This window comes from Ruditapes philippinarum, unplaced genomic scaffold (assembly GCF_026571515.1).
Source record: "Ruditapes philippinarum isolate M1 unplaced genomic scaffold, ASM2657151v2 ctg143_1_1_1_1, whole genome shotgun sequence".
NCBI lineage: Eukaryota > Metazoa > Mollusca > Bivalvia > Venerida > Veneridae > Ruditapes > Ruditapes philippinarum.
The window spans coordinates 172,871-192,234 of record NW_026862181.1 but is presented as its reverse complement, the minus strand read 5'-3'; the positions used below and the strand labels follow the sequence as shown (position 1 = coordinate 192,234).

At 33.2% G+C, this 19,364-nt stretch overlaps 2 protein-coding genes across 3 annotated transcripts in view; one reads left to right on the top strand and one right to left on the bottom strand.

Moving 5' to 3' along the window:
* Positions 1–355: 355 nt before the first annotated feature.
* Positions 356–5,212, bottom strand: LOC132718187 (GTP-binding protein Rit2-like). Its single transcript, XM_060701823.1, has 5 exons — positions 5,176–5,212; positions 4,837–4,917; positions 4,178–4,251; positions 3,171–3,362; positions 356–2,573 (listed from the first exon to the last, which is right to left on the bottom strand). Exons 1-5 carry the CDS (start codon positions 5,210–5,212, stop codon positions 2,331–2,333), a joined length of 627 nt encoding a protein of 208 aa, XP_060557806.1. The 3' UTR covers positions 356–2,330.
* A 6,468-nt stretch (positions 5,213–11,680) lies between these two features.
* The window catches only part of LOC132718201 (receptor expression-enhancing protein 5-like), a 39,131-nt gene continuing 31,447 nt past the window's right edge, over positions 11,681–19,364 (top strand). For both annotated transcript variants that reach the window (XM_060701845.1, XM_060701844.1), the window contains exon 1: positions 11,681–11,783. In XM_060701845.1, the coding sequence (XP_060557828.1) occupies positions 11,720–11,783 (64 nt within the window). In that variant the 5' untranslated portion in view covers positions 11,681–11,719. The remainder of the gene's footprint in view (positions 11,784–19,364) is intronic.

Here is a 19,364-nt window from a genome sequence, read left to right as displayed (position 1 = left end):
AAATTGGTCTGAAAAATAAAATAAACAAAAGAAAATCATATAACAGGACATATTCCAGATTTTTGTTACCAGGGTACTTTTTTATTTAAGATAAAAAAACACAACGAATTTTAAACATAAATTAACACAAAATAATCTAAAAAATAAATAATGCACTTTGAAATAAATAATACAATATACATGTAATATCAACAACCACTGAAAGCATGTTTGAAGCAGTGAACAACATTGAACACAAATTCATTTCCTTCAAATATTTATAATATCTGTACGGTATGTGTTAGTGTATCTATTTTAACTCAAGTTATGATCAATCTAATTCATATCAGCTCCTTATTTACCAAAAAAAAAAAAAATTAAGTACATCTGAAGTAAAGTTAGATTGAGCTATGATGAAAGCTTATTAAATTAACTCTTTGGCTAATGGTGGCAATAGATTCTTCCCATGTGACAAGTGCAGACAAACATTAGCCAGTACATCAGTGCCATCTGAAAGGATCTGTACAGCTTGTTACTCATTTATTGCATTTTCTGAAATTTTCCCTAAAAATGATGAATGCTTTTATCCAGATTGAAAGATGAACAAGTCCATTTACAATATTTAGAGAAGTCTGCTTTCTGGACAAACAAATACTGATATCATCTAAGGACACATGATAATGAACCAAGTAGAGCTCAAATCCAATTTTCTCTGGTAAAAAGGCAGATATATGGGTAGAAGTTCAAAATGGCAAACAAAACCTAAAGTCTGTAAATTTAGCATGCTTTTCATTAGTTTTTATGTAGAAAAAAAAGAAGAGCTTTAGTTGTAGCAAAATCCTAATTTTTAGGAATAGTCATGGCAATTGCAACCCATGCATGTCTAGACCTTAGCCTTACCATTTGTTTAATTTTGTTGGCACTTGTGTTTCTATGGTTTTAATCTTACTCCACCTTTTTACTGACAAGCTGACATTACCAAAATGAAAATTTAAGATTTCTTAAATAAAATTCATATCTGACAAATGGTCAAAACCTTCAATATATTTTATATAAATATTCTATATAAATATATATGTTATAGTAATTGTAAAAAATATTTTCTTTGATTTTATATTTAGACTCTGTCAAGGACATAAAGAAGTACTGAATTATTCAACATTATTATAATATTATTACACGATATCTTTAATCAGCAACAAAGCTTATAAAGAATTTGGCAGATGTTATAATATATAGAGTGCAAAAAAGAAAATTTGTAATAAAATTCTTTGTTTTTACATGTTTCATATTATGCATAAATACATAGAGCTGCGATTTCCTGGTTATTAAATATGTACAGGAAAATCAAATCAAACTATTGATTTACAAATTATCATGAAATTAACATGATTCTGTATATATTTATATTACTTTCTCCTAGACTACTAGTACTAATTAAAATGGGAGGGTGGGGAGTGGGGAGACTTGTTTTAGCAAAGAACACCAAGAAATCCTTCTTAGACTAATCCATTATACATAACAGGTAAGCTGAAATTGAAATGGTCGAATAGGGATCTTCCCACTTCTATCAGGGGTAAGTGGGGAATGGGGTTGAGGGAACTGGCACAGGTGGCACCTCTGGTACAAGCCAACATGCCATCTTAAATAAGCTTGCTGATTAGATGACCAAACCAATACTCAAATATTAAGAACATATAAGTTGCCTGTCACCATGATTCAAAAGCAGAAAAGTAATTTACTATCCTTTACCATTTATAAGTTAACTTGATCCCATAAAAGTTCACAAATAACTTTAAATTTTACTCATAATTTTTCAATAATTACTTCAAAGCAAAACTCTGCTCTTTGCTAAAGATTTTACCCTCAGTGCTGTTTAAAATTAATGTTAACAACCAAACTGAACAACCATAAATGATAATTTGAATGCATTGTATTTATATCATCAAAACGAAAATATCTGTACATGTATATCTAAAAATACACACAACTGTTTTAAGTGGGACAGATTTACACTAAAATCTAACTGTTCTAGAGTATTATGTACATTTATATTTGATACAAGTCCGTACAACTCTTTGATCTTCTATACATCAATTGAATCATTTCTTGGAATTATGTCAAATATTGAATTTGGTGTATATAAAAAAAAAATTCTTTATTTGTCCATCTATATAAAATGATCATTCAATTAAACCCGAAATATTTTCATTTTCGTATGTGACATAATATATAATATCAAATATATCTATTTCACACAGTTGGACAGTAAGCATTTCTGGGTCTTTCATGTTGAAAGTCCCTGGCACTTATAAGAAATAAGCATTCCAAAAATTAACAGTTGTCCTACTTTATGGACTGTTGGATCTGCGACGGAAGAAATTAAAGCGATTGAAGAATGCGTGCATTCTTTTCTTTCGTTGTCTCTTTTTGGCCAGTTTTTCAAGTGATAAGAGTTCTTCATGCTCTTTTCTTCTAATTTCTCGTACAATACCATGAAAAGTGTCATCTACACACTGTCGTGACACTGCCGAAGTCTCAAAGAATGGTGCTCCTAACTGTTCTGCTAAACGAGCCCCTTCCTCTGTACTAACCTGCATTTAATTAAACACAAGAAAACAAAATTGTTACAGCTACATTTGTAGTATCATATATGTATGAAATTGCATTAAACAGCATCTCTCCATTATATTAAATTTAGACAACCTAACGAGCATGGCTAAGTTTGTTAAAACCATCAATGACTTGCCCAGTCGGTATATAGGTCTTGTGGATTCAACCTTGATACTAGGCTGTGATGTTTCACATCAACCTTGCTCCAATTCCCAAACAACATTGTCTGCCTCCTGCATACACAGAAATTTTTCAAGATGAAAGAAAATAAACTATTCATCTTACAAGTCTGATTGAATATGATGTCATTATTCGCAGGTTTTTTTTTTTTTTTTTAGAAAGGTCAGGCAAAAAGATCAAAAATACATCAAACAACGACAACTTTGTGTCTTAATGTTTTTCATCCTTTCGTTCAATAAGCACCATGACAAAATAAAAAGATAAAATCATCATGAACTTGTTACAATATATAAATAGAGATGAGCATGTTAACTTAAATCCAATCACAAATTTGTTTCTTCATTCTCAATTGAACACTGCTTCATTTTGTAGCACATAAAAATTGAAACTAAACTCACCTTTCTCTTATGTTCAAGGTCGCATTTATTACCGGTTATAATTATCGGGATATTTTCCTTGCACCTCACACGATCAATCAAATTTTTGTGATTTAGCACCTCGTCAAAACTTCGCCTATCTGTTATTGAATAACAGATTACGAACCCTTCTCCATGTCTCATATATTGTTCTCGCATTGTGGTAAACTCCAACTGTGTAAGGAAAGGAAATGTTTATACCTATATATCTAAGGTATCATTTTCAGTACTGGTTTTAACTTATAGTGTACTAGTGTACTTATTGCATTTTTCAATGAAGGTGCTCCACTAATGTCTGAAGGCTTATAAAAAATTGAAATTATTACATGGATCAACTGGGCTACTTAAAAAGGAAAAATTAGCAATCCAAAAATTAAGAAATATATTCATAATAAAATTGAAAATCAATTTTTTTGTGCAATGATTAGCCTTATTTGAGTTAAAAGCGTTAAACGCTTAAACGCTTTTCAAATTTGTATTATGCACAACTGAAATGATTTTCTGGGAAAAAAGGAGTGAGAGAAATATCTTGAATTTTGCATATAAGAAAAAACTATTTCCAGTCAAGTTATTTTAGAAAACTCAGAGGAGTCCCTAGAGCACTGCATGTGGTGTATAAAAACTCTAAGTCAAAAGGGACATAACTCCAAAAATATCTTTTTCAGAATTATACAAGTCTAACAACTGCATCTTGTCATGTTAAGCAAGCTAGTATTCAAATTCTCATGTTGATAACTTTTAAAATGTTTGACTTATAGGCTACATAAAGATAACTATGATGCAGTAGCGATCATATTAGCTCAACTTTTTCTTTGAAACAGACAAGCTCATAAAAATTATTTCATAATTATGTATAGCAGCTATTTATTGAGAAACACCATGATTTTCTAATGAAAATAAATGTCTAATAACTGTGCTGTAAAATGATAATGTTATATAGTGCCTATTACACCAACTGAAAAATTTGAAATCCGTGTCATAGAACATACCTGGCCTGCCGTGTCAAGAATGTCGAGCTGGGCCGGCTCTCCATCAATACGGGCTTGCTGCTGATATGCATCTTCTGTAATACAAAAATCAACGTTACGTTGATAGTAATAGCAAAAATAGCCGAGTTCTTCATCTTCATATTAAGTATTTATGCAAATTTTTCCATATTAAAGCGATATAAAATTTGAACTTCTATATTTTTTAATATTTCAGGAATAAAAATATGTTATCACATGTGAGATGAAATGTTCTTTAAAGCAAACATGTTAACATTTTTGAGAAGTAATGTTCTAAACATGTTTGTTACAGTTACAGCATGAAATGTTTTTTGTGCAATATTTTCATACATTTAAATATTCTTAAAGCAACATGTGATATGAAATGTTCATGTCCATGTACCAATATGTTAGTAATCATTTACAAGATGAAATGTTCTTAATATAAATAAGTTTATTGAGATCTCATATAATTAAATGTTCCTAGAATATACATGTATTAACATGAAAGGAAATGTATTGTTTACCTTTCTGGGACTAAATTATTGAAAGGAATATGTCAGGCTGACAGGAGCATAAAAATTGGTCTATATTTTAGTGTCCATAACATAACATAATAACAACATAACATAACATAACATATTTTAATGAATTTAGTTTACCTATAGTAGGATCATGGTAGTCTGTAAATCTGTGACTAACAAACTGAATCACCAATGCTGAAAGTAAATATATACCAACAACTTATTGTAAACTTGTAACAATAAAAACATTTCTTATTTAACATAAGGTTTAAGGCTGATCCAAAGCGGGTCAGAAAATTTCTACATGGGGTATCTTGACATATTCCAACGTACTCATGCAGGAAAGCATTTTACTTATCATGAACAAAATTTTTGGTAAACAAGTCTTGTCCAAAATCGTTTTCCTTATCCAAATTTCATCAATGTCATGTGCAAAGTTGAATACTTCTTAAACTGGTGCTCTGGACTGTACCTTACACTTTCCACTACCCAAAATCAAACTGAGCATGCACATTTTACTTTTTTAGCATACTTTAGGGATTCCATTTTAGTCTATTTTGTTTCAAACATATTTAAAGTATTATTCTGGAGATTATAGTAAAATGGCCCCTACTAGGATTATAGTAAGGATGGCCCCCACTAAGGATGGCCTAATTAGATTAACTGTAAGGATGGTCCACTCTGGGATTATAGTAAGGACGGCTCCACTGGGATTATTGTAAGAATGGGCCCATTAGAATAACTGTAAGGATGGTCCCACTCAGGGGTTAAAAAGTTAGGATGGGCCCCCTGGATTATAGTACAGGAATTACATTAGACATAACTGTTAAAGGGGTTCCCCTTTTAGGGTTATTTATGGATGCAAACATAATTTTAAAGGAAAGATTCTTAGATTAAGTAAAATGGCCCCTACTAGGAATTATCCGCAGGATGGCTCGCTATCTTTTTAAATGGATGGCCTCAAGCATGGGTCCTTTGCAAGGGATTGGTAACAGTGAAATAAAGATATATCAAAGATATATAAACAATATTTATTTGATAGTTTACAAGGTACGTCTGTACATAATACACAGTTAATGGCGAATGCAAATGAATCAATATATAAACAAAGTTCATGTATACAAAATATGAAGTGATAACATGAACGATTACTTCTACATAGTTGAGCTTTAAAATACTTATTAAGAATAGAGTTTAATACAAATTACTTATACTTATTACTAGAGTGAAATGCACAACAAAAATGTATCACTAACCTGTGAAATAAAGATATATCAAAGATATATAAACAATATTTATTTGATAGTTTACAAGGTAGTCTGTATACAATACACAGTTAATGGCGAATGCAATGAAGCATTGCATTCGTGTACAATGTAAACGGGTCACAGGTTAGAAAGAAAGCGACTTATTGTTATGTAATAGGCTATGAAGAAAGAAAAAGTATAGATTGGGAAGGATAATTCAGCTATTGTATAGGTATACAGGAAAGGTTTATAGGACTGTTTTGACAATGGTAATAATAAGGGGAATAGGAAATAAAAAACAGCATGCATGATTTATTCAATTATTTATCTATTTAATATATTTATCAATTCAAAAACATAACTCATTTCAATTTATAATTCGCCCTACGACACAAGGATGGCCCCAATGGGATTATAGTAAGGATGGCCCCACTGGGATTATATAATAAGTATGGTCCCATTACAATAATTGCGAGGATGGTCCCACTCAGGGATTATAGTAAGGATGGCCCCACTGGGATTATAGCAAGGATGGTCCCATTAGATTAACTGTAAGGATGGTCCCACTGGGATTATAGTCAGGAAGTAACAACTGGGATTATAGTAAGGATGGCCTCATTGGGATTATAAAATGGATGGCCCCATTAGAATAACTGTAAGGATGGCCCCACTGGGATTATAGTAAGGATGGCCCAAATGGAATTATAGTAAGGATGGTCCAAGTGGGATTTATAGTAAGGATGGTCCCATTAGATTAACTGTAAGGAATAATTAGGCTCCACTGGGAATATTGTAATGATGGTCCCACTGGGATTATAGTCAGGAAGTAACAACTGGGATTATAGTAAGGATGGCCTATCTGGGATTATAAAATTGATGGCCCCAATAGAATAACTGTAAGGATGGCCCCACTGGGATTATAGTAAGGATGGCCCAGCTGGGATTAAAAGATGGATGGCCCATTATAATAACTATAAGGATGGCCCCACTTGGATTATAGTAAGGATTGGCACAAATGAAATTACCAGTAAGGATGGTCCATGGGATTTATAGTAAGGATGGCCACACTGGGATTATAGTAAAGATGACACCATTAGGATAACTGTAAGGATAGCCCCCATTGGATTATGGTTAAAGAGCCCCTGTAAGGATTAATTATTATAAGGACAATCCCATTGGGATAATAGACAGGATGGCCCCACTGGGATGAAAGTTAGGATAGCTCCCATTTACATTATGGTTAAAGGATGACCCCCATAAGGATTATAATAAGGACAGTCCCTTTGGGATTATAGGCAGGATGGTCCAATTGCCATAATAAACAGGATGGCGCCACCCCACTGGCAATATAGTAAAGATTGTACCACTGGATCAATTATTGCATGGGAAATTTATTTGGGGTGTGATACCAGATTTTTAAACACATAAAGATTTAATGGAATAGTTATGGACAATCTGTATCACTGAAGCAAGCTTATACATTATTACAAAATTCAGAACTAAAGGTTATCATTATTTGGTTAAACAATGACCCTAACATGTATTATTAAGGCTCTTAATGTCAAGGATAAAGAAATTAATATTGAATAATTACAAATGAAAAGGATGCACATAGTTAGAATCTAGATTAACTGATATCAAATTTCATACCTGTAGCTCAAAATATAACAAGCATGCAATTTCACAAAATTCACATTTAATTGCACATATTATCTCTCAATTCATTACGACTCAATGGTCCATTCTCATATTTTCATTATTTTCTCTTTGGACCTCAATCTAGACACTGTGAGTTTGAGCACAACATAATGCCTCACAAAGTTGAATGTTTGTGCCAAGTTATATAATAATTCCTCAATGCAGTTGTCGAAGTTTCACTCAGGACAACAATTTCCTACTCAGACCGGTTCATATGTGCAATCTAACTACATCTCATGATGGGGAACAATTATTGTGGATCAACCCAACGTGTAGATTTTTGATATATGCTCCAGACAAAATCTTTACATTTAATTATAGCTAGTCTAGTACTAGTACAAGTTGACCTATTTCATCATACACTCATTAACAAAGTTTTCAGCAAAAAATATTTCAAATCTGTGTATAAAAATAATTCTATTTATATTCTTTTCAAAAAGTCCAGACCCTGTTAAATTGTGTAGAAAAATTAATTTTTGTGTTATAAAAGTGAAGTTTTGAATAGAACTACTGTGTAACACTTGACCTTTAAATTAAACAAGATTGCATTTGAGAAAAATGCTATGCCACCGCATGGTTCAAATTTCATAGCTGTGCATCAAAGGACAAGAAAGTAGGTCACATCATCAAAATCTAGACCAAAGTTCAATTTTACAACTAAAACTGTGCACATGGTCAAAATTTCATTGCTGTACATCAAAGGACAAGAAAGTAGGTCACTGTCTCCTTGGGCAAGGCATAATTTTGACCCAAGGGTTTAATAACAATCTTGATACAGGTCCACCAAACAACATTTCAAGTCAAATATCTAAGCTATAGCTTTCTCCCATTCATCAAACATTTGTTTTATTTTCTGTTTTTAATATGTGTACATAATGAGTATCATTGCCCCCCGAACAGTGCCAATTTTTGACATTTGAACAACTTTGGTAGAGGACCTATAGATGATATTATATATCAAATATCAAAGCTCTATGTCTTGAACGTTCTGACAAAAATATAATTTTTTTTCACTATATGTACATGATGAAAATCAATGACCCCCGGGGCTGAACCAATTTTGACCCCAGGGCTATAATTTGAACAATCTTGCTAGAGGTTCACTACACAATGTTTCATGCAAAATATCTTAACTCTATCCTTTGTAAATTTAGAGAAGATGATTTTTTAAGTTTTAACTATATACATATAAGATAAACCTATGGCTCCCAGGGGCGGGGCTAATTTTGACACAAGAGGCAAAATTTGAACAACTTTGGTAGAGTACCTTTAGATGATATTATTTAACAAATATTAAAGCTCTAAGCCTTGTACCTTCAGACAATTGGATTTTTTTATTTTTTACTATATGTATATATTGAAATCAATGACCCCCAGGGCGGGGCAATTTTGACCCCAGGGCTATAATTTGAACAATCTTGCTAGAGGTTTACAACACAATGTTTCATGCAAGATATCTAACCTCTAGCATTTGTCAATTGCTAGAAGAATTTTTTTAAGTTTTTACTATATACATATAAGGAAAACCAATGACCCCTGGGGCGGGGCCGATTTACACCCCAGGGCTATAATTTGAACAATCTGGGTAGAGGTCTACCAGACAATACCTTATGCAAAATATCTAAGCTCTAGACCTTTTGGGTCTTTACAAGAAGGTGTTTTAAGTTTTTACTATATGTACATATAGCGAAAATCTATGACCCCGGGGCGGGGCCGATTTTGACCCAAGGGCTATAATTTGAACAATCTTGGTAAGGGTCTACCAGATGATGCCTTATGCAAAATATCTAATCTCTAGGCCTTTTGGGTTATTACAAAAAGGTATTTAAAGTTTTTACTATATGTACATAGTGAAAATCAATGACCCCCGGGGCGGGGCCAATTTTGACCCCAGGGCTATAATTTGAACAATCTTGTTAGAGGTCTACCAGACAATGCCTTATGCAAAATATCTAAGCTCTAGGCCTTTTGGGTCTTTACAAGAAGATTTTTTTAATTTATTCTTATAATTTCTTTTGGTTGCCATGGCAACCAGATTTCTGCATGGAATGAAATTCTTTGAACAACTTTGGAAGCCCTTCACCCAAGGAACAATCCTACCAAGTTTGGTTGAAATTGGACTAGTAGTTTTTCACAAGAAGATTTTTTAAGTTCACTATATAATCTATATAACACACACACACACACACACACAAACACACACACACACAGGTGAATCGCTATATGCCACCGCATCGCAGATTGCGGTGGCATAAAAATTGAAGGTAAAACTATAATTTTTGTTGTGACCTAGCAAAAATATGGATTTTGATCAATCTCATAATTTTCTGAGGCAACTGTAATAATAATAATACATGTAATAATGATAATAATAATTATTGACCACAATGAAAACTTGGTAAGTTTTTTTTATTGTTATTTTTATTTTCTGATATCACTTAATGCAAAATGTATGTTCCATGTAGCCCGGGGTTCTATGATATCACGGTACTTAATGTTTATCGGAAAATATTTAAATATAAATATCATAAATGAATGAGATTTTTCTTCCATCTTATAATTGAACCTTTTCCAGACCTGTTTGTCAAAAAAATATTTCAAAAGAACCAATAAAATGACATTTTTTAGAATATTTTCAATGTCTGCCATTTTGGGTAATTTCAGAGGAGGTTACTACGGTATCAAGGTAATCCCAAAAAAAGCAAGTATGGAAGGATAGATTGTTCAAAACTTTCAGGTTAAGTTGTGAAAAACTTCCAACAGTTAACTTGCTATAAAATAAAAACTATATGAACAGACTATATGTCAGTATATGTATTTATAACATATTTTAATTGACTGTGTAAAAACCATTAAGGAAAATGGTAGTCAAATATGAAGGTTTTATAAAAAAGTTTTCTTGTTACAAATACATTCATTATTCACCAAATTAAATTTATTGGCAGATGAAAATGAATCTAGTGTGCAAGTTTTACAAATATTAGCATCATCATGTGTAGTCCAACTAATTAGACTTGTCAAAGAGACACCGAGATAATTTTGGACGGGCGCTGTCTTTTTTCCAACGGTTTGACAGTAAGAAAAAAAAAAAGTCTGTAAAATGGGTCAAACCGTTCACGCCGAATTAATTAGGCTACATCATGTGTTGCTTTTACTAGCAGTCGCAGAAAATTTAAATACCTTGATATCATAGAACCCTTGATATCATAGGAACCGAGTATACTGTCTGGAACTTAAATCTTTTGTCCCAGTTTCCCATTAATGTAATAAGAACACACTAATTAAATTAAATCATATATAAATGTTTATAATGAAAAAAAATTAAAGAAGTAATTAATTAATAAGTGTGCAAGTAGGTATAATGACATTTATCAATGCAATGAATTAATTACAGTGTACTTTGAAATTCAAAAATATGACTTACTTTTTAATCACATCACAGATTTATATTACACATTTAGACATAAATTCAATTATCACATAAAAATCAATTAATTAATATTTTAACACATTTTTAAAGTGCTTTGCATAAAATTTTTTTTTAAAAAAAAATACATTGATACCTCCCCAATTTAAAATGTAAAATAGGGCGGATTTTAAAAAAATGAAAATACTCAAAACCACTTTTCCCAACCCCTTTCCTTCCCCAAAGAAATTTACTTTTTTAAAAAATCTTTTTTTTCCAACTGGCAGAAAAAACTTGTTGTACTTTTGGTGGGGTTGCTCATTTTGTTTTACATGTAAATTTAGGGTTTGCAAGTCCTTTTTTAATTTTTTTCACGATTTTCATTTCCGTATTGTGGATTATGTACCCTAGAAAACCCTAATTTAACTTGAAAATAATATCCCTTTTCAACTTAAATTGATAAAAAAATAGATTCAATTTAAGCTGTGTATTGAATTTTGAAAAAATTTTTCCCGGGTTTCAGCGGGTTTTCCCAATTTACACGATCATTTTTTCCCAAAAAAATTCCCAGGACCAGCTTTTTTTTCGAAAAAGAAAGAGGGCGAAGCAGTGAAAAAAAAAACTTCGGTGGAAAAAAAAATTAGATGCAAAATTGCACGAGAAAAATGCAATGACAGATATTCTTGAAAAGATTGAAGCCAAAACTGGTGTCCGAAGACTTTACCTTGCTCTCGGTATGTAACTATGAAGTAAAATATGCTAAATTTTCGACCGGAAGTTTCATCCGTGAGAAACCAGTTTTTAATTTTTCTCTAAAAATAAAAATGTTTTATCCATAATCAGTATGACTATGCTTATTAATCTAAAGATATTCGGTTGAACTTAATATGTGATATGTAACTAATAGAGAATTCATAGTCAAACGCAACTTTTGCTGTCCATATTTCTTTTTCAGCTCATTGGGCTATTCCAGAAAATATCCGCACCCCCCCTATGGAAGGCACTTTCACCCCAAAATACCCCCCTGGACACACTTATCATTGACCCCTTCATTGCCATGGAAAATACCCTATTTGACAACAATTTTCCCAACATCCCCTTTGGATGGATACCCCTTGGACAACCTATGGAAGGCACTTTTCCTGTAAAAAATACCCCCCTGGACAAGTGTTTCGAAACACCCCCCCTGACATGAACCCCTTGGACAACCTATGGAAGGCACTTTCCTAAAATACCCCCCTGGACAAGTGTTTCGAAAAACAACCCCCCTGGGACATGTACCCCTTGGAACAACCTAATGGAAGGCACTTTTCCTGTAAAAATACCCCCCGGACAAGTGTTTTGAAACACCCCCCGCGGTGGACATGAAAAAAAACCCCCTTTTGACAACCTATGGAAGGCACTTTCCTAAAAAATTACCCCCCTGGACAAGTGTTTCGAAACACCCCCCTGGACATGTACCCCTTGGACAACCTATAGAAGGCACTTTTCCTGTAAAATACCCCCCTGGACAAGTGTTTTCGAAACACCCCCCTGGACATGTACCCCTTGGACAACCTATGGAAGGCACTTTTCCCTAAAATAAACCCCCTGGACAAGTGTTTCAAAAACACCCCCGCCTGACATGTACCCCTTGGACAAAACTATGGAAGGCACATTTTCCTGTAAAAATACCCCCCTGGACAAGTGTTTCGAACACCCCCTGGACATGAACCCCTTGGACAACCTATGGAAGGCACTTTTCCTAAAAATACCCACCTGACAAGTGTTTCGAAACACCCCCCCTGGACAACCTATTGGAAGGCACTTTCCTGTAAAAAATACCCCCTGGACAAGTTTTAGAACACCCCCCTGGACATGAACCCCTTGGACAACCTATGGAAGGCACTTTTCCTCAAACAATACCCCCCTGGACAAGTGTTTCGAATCACGCCCCCCCTGGACATGTACCCCTTGGACAACCTATGGAAGGCACTTTTCCTGTAAAAATACCCCCTGGACAAGTGTTTAGAAACACCCCCCTGGACATTTACCCTGGACAAGCTATGGAAGGCACTTTTCCTGTAAAATACCCCCCTGGACAAGTGTTTCGAAACACCCCCCTGGACATGAACCCTTTGGACAACCTATGGAAGGCACTTTTCCTAAAAAATACCCCCCTGGACAAGTGTTTTGAAACACCCCCCTGGACATGAACCCCTTGGACAACCTATGGAAGGCACTTTTCCTAAAAAAATACCCCCCTGGACAAGTGTTTCGAAAACACCCCCCTGGACATGTTACCCTTGGACAACCTATGGAAGCCACTTTTTCCTGTAAAAATACCCCCCTTGACAAGTGTTTTCGAAACACCCCCCTGGACATGAACCCTTGGACAACCTATGGAAGGCACTTTTCCTAAACAAATACCCCCTGGACAAGTGTTTCGAAACACCCTCCCTGGACTATGTACCCCTTGGACAACCTATGGAAAGTACTTCCTAAAAAAATACCCCCTGGGACAAGTGTTTTGAAACACCCCCTGGACATGTACCCCTTGGAAAAACCTATGGGAATAGGGGTGTAGCAATATGGCAAAAACTGTAATTGCAATATATTGCCATTTTGCCTAGCGTATTGCAATATATTGCAATACGCATTGTCGTGGTATATGTTTTGATGTAAAGATGGTGTAATAATTATATATTATTATTATAAATTATGTATATATTCTTAGTAGAAACTTAAAAAAAATTGTAAGGAATAAATAGAAAGTAAAGTGTCACACAATTTGATAGACAAAACTGGTCGCGCATGACCTTTTACATCTGGGCTGCTTATGTAAATTATGCGGCCGTTTATTGACTTTTAAGTGTACTAGTTGTCAGATACTTTCATCTTACGTCGGCACAAATAAGATTTGCCCAATTAAAGATTTTTATGCGAAAGTTGTACGAAATTAGAAGGCATTAATTGAAAAATTATGATTTTTTTATAAAATACCGGTTTTTCCAAAAAATCGTACCTTGGACAACCTATTGAGGCACTTTTCCTAATGCTTCACTGGATAAGCATTTTCCAACATTTTCATCCCACCCCCCTTAGGGCATGTACATGGACAACCTGTGGAAGGCATTTTCATGAAAATACCCGCTATTTACAAGAATTTTCCAACATGCCCCACAGTTACCACTGGACAAGCATTTCAAGCACCTGACTGAACATGCATCCCTTAGACAATATATGGAAGTTATTTCCTGAAAAAGAACCCACTGGACAAGCATAATGTACCTGCACGCCCTTGATAGGTACTCCTTGGACAACCCCTGAAAGGCACTTTTTTCCAAAAAAAAATACCCCCCCCCCCCCCCAGACAAGCATTTAAACCCCCCTCCCCCTGGACAGGTACACCTCAGACAACCATTGGAAAGAACTTTCCTGAAAAATACTCCATGGACAAGCTTTTAAAACCATATCCCCTCAAATGGACAGGTACCCCTTTGACAAGCTAGGAAAGCTCTTTCCAGAAAAATACCCAACTGATCAAACATTTACCTTCCATCCCCCTAAACATTTGCAATGCATTCTTTTTGAAAAATACTCCCCCAAAACAAATATATTCATATAAATTTTTGATATCAGAAAATACAAGAATGTATTTAGATGTATCAACTTAATTGCTCACAAAGGCAATGCACAGTTTTATTTTCCGTGGAATTTTAAGAACAATATCTACAGGTATGAAGATGTACAAATTTTTATAATGTCCTTTCAAATGTTTTTGAAATGTTTAAGAAAAAAAAACGGTGTTCCGTGAAATTTTTGCCACTTCATTTCATTTACAAATATATGTTGTAACTTGTATTACAAGTTACATATAGGTATACCCCTGGGAAGAATGAAGCTACAATGCATTAATGAGAAAAACAATTTTCTGGTGTCACATGTTGCCAACAAAACACTAGTAGCAGGTATGTATTAAAATTATTATGAGCTTTTTAAGATGTTTTGTCAAGTCGTTTATTACCGCAATTAACAATAATATGCTTCCTGTGCATCTTGTAATCAATGCGATTGATTTGGGTTTACAAATTAGATAAATTGCTACCAGTTCATAGTATTTAAGTTCTTATTCCTTTTTATCTAGCTTAATGTATATGATACTTTACCGGATCATTTGTAAAAGCAATGAAAAGACCATTCCTGTATCAAGTTCTTTACTTGTGGCACTTTTTAAATGGCTGTGCTGTTTTCTATGTACAAGAAACAGGATAGTGAAAAAGAAATTAAAACAAACATAAATATTCATTTTATTAATAAATTGTAACATATCTAACAGTTACTCTAAAGTGAATAAACTGTGAATGTAAACTCAAGGCAGTACATAACATGGAAAAAAAAATATAACATTACATAAAATTTGGAAAATAACAAGAATTCATAAAGAGGTAATAACAGGTAGCCATGATGTTATCAGGAAACACATTCTCAATATGCCACTTATAAGACTTGCATTGAATGTAGGGCTGTCATTAAATATCAAAATATCGAAACAAGACTAAAATTTATTCATTTCTGTTTGTTTATAATTATACCTCTCTATTTTGCCTAATAAGAGAATTCACATTTTCCAGTTTTATTGGCTAACTTGAACTTAAAACTGTTTTTCTTATGTCAGTGACAAAAATAGAGATAAAAAACTTTCTGTGAGTTTGTAGTATTTGTAATGTCTAACACAAGCATGCATAACACCATGATCCCAATTTATAACACATATTTAAATGCTTTTCATTGTATCTTTGTCAAACTATATCTATATATCGTCTATATTGTCTCTTGATATATCGATACAAAATTTTCCATCAATGACAGCCCTAATTGAATGTATAAATAAAAATTTCCACTTTCCATTGTATCTGTAATGGTGTTTGAAAAGTCCTGTCAGATACATATTAAAATAAGAATTGCAATATTATTGTCAATTTTATTGACCTGTCAAATATGTATACATTCAATAGTTGATCTATACAGTAAACATTGAAAACAAACTAGAAATTACCTGTTTTATTATTATTACACTTTTTTTTTCCATTTTAATAGATTTTAAACAAATTAGACAGTTATTTCATACCTACAATCGCATTCATTACAGTCATGTTATACTATATTCTAACATGACCCGCATTTTTCCCTGTTGAACATAGAAGAACCGAAAGTGTGTTTTATGCTATAAAATCACTGTTTGACGTTCTATATTTAGACATGTGACGTAATTATTATACATGTGACGTAACCACTAAAAATGTGACGCACTAAAAATAAGTACAGAAACAAATCGGGCGCAATTTAGCTTAATATCAGGTACGGCAGCATTCATTTGTTGATGTTGTGTTAGAATTGAAATAATATATCCAAATCGGTGATTTTACCGCTTGATAAAATTACTGTATGTTGTTAGAATGCGCATCATATTTATCACTTTGGCTACGCCCTCGTGATAAAATTCCTCCCATCCGAACTCCCAACAGTTATTTTATTGAGCGATAAAATTACTGTTTTGGATACATTTATACACAGTAAATATAGGTCACCGTCATGGTTTAAACAAAGGGTTAAGCACTGCACATAAATTTATGAAATGCATCATAATATATAGATATTATTAACATTATTAGATACAAAAATAGACACTTGAAAGTTGTATTTTGTGATGAAAATGCTGTGATTTTTAGCTCATCTGAGCTGGCTCAGGCTTTGAATGTCCATCGTCCTTTCAAAATTAGTTAAACACTCTAGTGGTCACATTCTTGCCTCATTTGTCATCAAACTTGGTCAGGCTGTTTGTCCAAGTAAATGCTTGTTCGACCCAAGTTTCGATCATGTCATCTCTGATGAAAAAAACTAGGTCACAGGAGCTAAAAATAGAAAAATCTTGTTAACATTCTAGTGGCTACTGTTTTGATCCAGATATCCTGGAAATTTCTCAAAAAGATTGTTAAGAAGATTTCTAGGTCAATTTTCGAATATAGGTCATCTGTGGTCAAAACTAGATCACACAGCCCAAATATGGAAAAATCTTATTAACACTCCAGGGGATACTGATTTATCCTGAAAAATTGGTCAGAAAGGGCTGTTTTGATGATTTCTAGGTCATGTTCAAATATTGGTCATTTTTGGTAAAAAACTATGTCACATAGCCCAAATATGGAAAAACCTTGTTAACACTGTAGGGGCTAATGTGACTGTCGGCTTTTAAAAAAATATATTGCATTTTGCAATTACTTTTTGTGTTTTATAAAAGTCTTATTTTAAAGCAAATGTGCCAAAAGTTTAATAATATGATATCATTACCCAAAATATAGAAATAGACATTTTCATACTCTAAAATTGCCAAATTTTATCTGTAATGTGTCAACATCTGTTGTTTTGTTGGGATTTTTTTTTGGTGTTTTTAAATAAGCACCACTATTATCTGTTTTTACTTTATCACTTTTTTTTTTCATGCACAAAGAAAATAAAATAACCTTTCTGGTCATATATAGCACTTTGTATATGTCATCTTAGTTTTTATCGATTAAATCAGACTTTCTTAATGTATCTGTTTTTTTAAAAATTCACTTGTTAATTAAACATGAATACCTTTAAGCAATAAAAAATAAAATAGTACTTCATTGTTTAGTTTAATGAATTTGTGATGGAAAACTGTTTAAGTCCATCCCTCTCTCATAAAATATCCAATTATATCAAAATTTCCATGAAAAAAGCACAATGTTTCTAGTCCTTATTGATAGGGTTGCTAATGAAAATTCTACAAAAATTGATTGTATATCTGTTCCCCTTAATATCCATCCCCACCTTACGAGGGTTTGTCCCAATATCTGTGACAAGATTGATTAAAAAGCTAAATATAACAGGTAAGGAATTTGAATATTTTTATATGTTATCAACCCATATAAATTTAAACATTTTCCTCAAAATTTTCATAGATAAATATCAACAAACAACAAAAATATGTCATAAACACCATTGGCAACTAACTGAATCGCGGGCGCACGTCCAACGTCAAAGATGGCGTTTAAATCTGAATGTAGGACAAAACCCCACCAGTTAAAAACCCCACCACTCAAAATTTTATAGAGTGGACAAAACCCCACCACTACATTTTCATAGAGTGGACAAAACCCCACCACTAAATTTTACAGAGTGGACAAAAACCCCACCACTTCAGTTTTATAGAGTGGACAAAACTTTCTTGTAAACATGTTAAAAAACAAACAATTGTGCATGCAGCAGAAAACTCAAAATAATGTGTGAACAACTCATCAATAAGGAGTTACAGTTTGTAACACCTTTTTGCAATCAAAACATCAATAAATAATCTGTTTTGTTCTTCAGGGATTAGGATTAAGTTTTTTGTGTACAGTTTGTAACACCTTTTTTGCATATTGCACATGCAAGATGTACATGCATTGTTAATAAAATTGTTCATTCTTATATTACACAAATGTTATATTGAAATTAAAAAATAAAATGTGAAAAAAATGTGTGTATTATATATATTATACTTCATCAAATTCTTGCCCAATAAGTGGTGGGGTTTTGTCCACTCTGTGAAATTTAGTGGTGGGGTTTTGTCCACTCTATAAAATTTAGTGGTGGGGTTTTGTCCACTCTATAAAATTTTGAGTGGTGGGGTTTTAACTGGTGGGGTTTTGTCCGTCTTCCGTTAAATCTATATAAGGCGCCTTTCTCAAATACTCTCAATGGCTTTCAACGCGATAATGGTATACATTAATCGTCAATTTTTGACTTTAATCATGTGGTTGTTAATGTCTGTTGAATGTTTGGATGGCATACATTAATTTTTGCTATACGCGAACTTCCGGTCTCGTTACTCCTGTTTTTAGCTGTAGGAAATAGGCGACGAAGATCGGTCTTCCAATCCGTGTTTTCCTTATTTTCGCTTTTTGTAGCGCAAAACTCTGGTTCCGTTCATGACTTTTGTACACAAATGCTCAGAATATGTTGCTAAACTGTTATATTTGGTATATTTGTTGAAAATCGTTACATGTGTCATCTTGAAATAGTCATGAAACCTGAGTGACATGTTCACTGCGCCGCAAATTCTTCGAACGTCTCCATTTTAACTTTCCTATTTTATATAGATATTTTCATTTATTCGTAACTTTTTCGTTTTTTAAGTTATGTAACTAAAATTTTTCCAGAGATTGATTTAAACATTAGCAGCAGAGGAAGTCAACGTGACATTGTGCGACACATCATCAGATATTTGAAATATAATTATGTAATTAATTTCAGCCTATTCATAACAAAAT